Source organism: Bison bison, unplaced genomic scaffold (assembly GCF_000754665.1).
Source record: "Bison bison bison isolate TAMUID 2011002044 unplaced genomic scaffold, Bison_UMD1.0 scf7180017860820, whole genome shotgun sequence".
NCBI lineage: Eukaryota > Metazoa > Chordata > Mammalia > Artiodactyla > Bovidae > Bison > Bison bison.
In genome coordinates, this window is record NW_011491392.1 from 8,811 (window position 1) to 10,519 (window position 1,709).

Sequence of the window (1,709 nt, forward strand, 5' to 3'; positions counted from 1 at the left end):
AGTTCTGGGTCTGGGGCCAGTTGCAGTTCTGGTTGTCACGTGGTTTCCCGGCTTATCTGGGCCAGGGGAGGAGCAAGGTCCAGAGTTAAAACTCCGCTCCAAGCCCTGGGTTAACCAGAAAGGAGCAGGCGGGTCTGAACCCCTCAGGTCCTCCAGCCATGAGGCTCCTCTGGGGGCTGATCTGGGCATCTTGCTTCTTCGCCTTGTCTCTGCAGAAGCCCAGGTCCTGGAGGCAGGATACGGAGAGCTTGAACAGGGCCAGGACTGGCGAGGGGAGAGTGGGCTCAGAGGGTCTTGATTTGGGGGGAAGGCTGAAGGCTGGCTGTTGACTCGCACCTGTTCTTCCCAGGTTGCTCCTGTTTTCTCCTTCTGTGGTTCGCATAGGGGTCCCCCTGTCTGTGGCCGTGAAACTCCAGGATGCTCCTTCAGGACAGGTGGTGAGAGGATCCGTGTTCCTGAGGAACCCATCCCATGTTAATGAGCTCTGCTCCCCGAAGGTGGATTTCAGCCTCAGCTCAGACAGAGACTTCATACTCCTCAACGTCCCGGTAAAGGCCGACTCCCTCCCGGTGCCACCCAGCGCCCCACCTCCTGTTCTCCTCTGTCTTCTTGGAAACATCTTTGTCTTCTCATCCCCCTGCTCCCTTCCTCCCCTCCCAGCCCTGTGTTTCTCTGTGTTTCAGTCTGTCTTTTCCCTTCTGCTCTCTCACCCACTCCTTCTCCCTCTCTTCCAGATCCCCCAGGAACAGGCCAGGGTCTGTCGCCTCCATCTGCTCCGCAGAGCCCCCGAGGTGCAGCTGATGGTGCAGTCCTCATGGCTAAGGGACTCTCTGTCCAAACAGACAGACATGCAGGGTGTCAACCTGTTGTTCTCCTCTCGCCGGGGGCACCTCTTTCTGCAGACGGACCAGCCCGTTTATAACCCTGGCCAGCAGGGTGAGTTGGCGCCAGGGCCTCCACCTTTCATGCCTTCCCAGCCACTTGAGTGAGATAACCTGAAGCCCCTCACAGGAAGGCTGCTTTGCAAACATTTGTTCTCCTTCCCTTCACTTTCTGGGAGGGGGTCTGGGGTCCAGGGCCCATCCTCCCATGGCTCCTGCTCACCTCCTCATCCTCCATTTCCAGTTCGCTACCGAGTCTTTGCTCTGGATCAGAAGATGCGCCCGGCCACTGACATCCTCACGGTCACGGTGGAGGTGAGCCCCCGACCTCTGACCTTCCTAAGGGGCCAGGGCTGCTGAACTGGCCTGTGGCTGTGACCACTTCACTCCCATTGCAGAACTCTCAAGGCTTCCGCGTGCGGAAAAGGGAAGTGTTTGCTCCCTCCTCCATCTTTCAGGACAACTTTGTGATCCTAGACATATCAGAGTGAGCATCTCCTCCCTGGGACATGCCAAAACCTCCCCCGAGCTGTCCACTTACAGCACATGGTCCGATACTGAGCTTCCTCAGCCCCTGGTTCACCCTCCAGTCTCCTCCTAGGGAGTTTGGTGACTGGCTGTCCGCAGACCTCTCACAATAGTGAGCTGAGCCTCTCCTTTGTCTATCCTGAGGCCAGCGATGTGAAAAATCTCAGCCCGATTCTCAGACAGCCTGGATTCCAATAGCAGCACCCAGTAAGGTGAAGAAATATGGTGAGAGCTAGAGACGGGAGGGACAAGCGCTCCTTGTCTGCAAGGAGGAAGGGGTGGAGCAGAGGTGGGGGGTGC

The 1,709-nt window shown here is 57.7% G+C and overlaps 1 protein-coding gene across 3 annotated transcripts; it reads left to right on the forward strand.

Moving 5' to 3' along the window:
- Positions 1 to 97: 97 nt before the first annotated feature.
- Positions 98 to 1,622, forward strand: LOC104982891 (complement C4-B-like). Of its 3 annotated transcripts, none has more exons than XM_010832324.1 (6): positions 98 to 223; positions 350 to 548; positions 735 to 936; positions 1,126 to 1,196; positions 1,280 to 1,368; positions 1,559 to 1,622. In XM_010832324.1, the coding sequence occupies exons 1-6, from the start codon at positions 159 to 161 to the stop codon at positions 1,605 to 1,607; spliced, it is 675 nt and encodes a 224-aa protein (XP_010830626.1). In that variant the 5' UTR covers positions 98 to 158; the 3' UTR covers positions 1,608 to 1,622. The 3 variants fall into 3 exon arrangements, with proteins under 3 accessions (XP_010830626.1, XP_010830628.1, XP_010830627.1); XM_010832326.1 differs by having other exon boundaries at positions 99 to 223; positions 1,554 to 1,581; XM_010832325.1 differs by lacking the exon at positions 1,559 to 1,622 and adding an exon at positions 1,483 to 1,537 and having other exon boundaries at positions 99 to 223.
- The last annotated feature ends 87 nt before the right edge of the window (positions 1,623 to 1,709 follow it).

What these genes read in the sequence shown, in the direction of transcription:
- LOC104982891 (XM_010832324.1), top strand. Translation starts at nt 159, where the DNA reads ATGAGGCTCCTCTGGGGGCTGATCTGGGCATCTTGCTTCTTCGCCTTG. An exon ending in TCATACTCCTCAACGTCCCG is followed by an intron (nt 549 to 734) that starts GTAAAGGCCGAC and finishes CCTCTCTTCCAG; the next exon opens with ATCCCCCAGGAACAGGCCAG. An exon ending in GTGATCCTAGACATATCAGA is followed by an intron (nt 1,369 to 1,558) that starts GTGAGCATCTCC and finishes TCCTGAGGCCAG; the next exon opens with CGATGTGAAAAATCTCAGCC.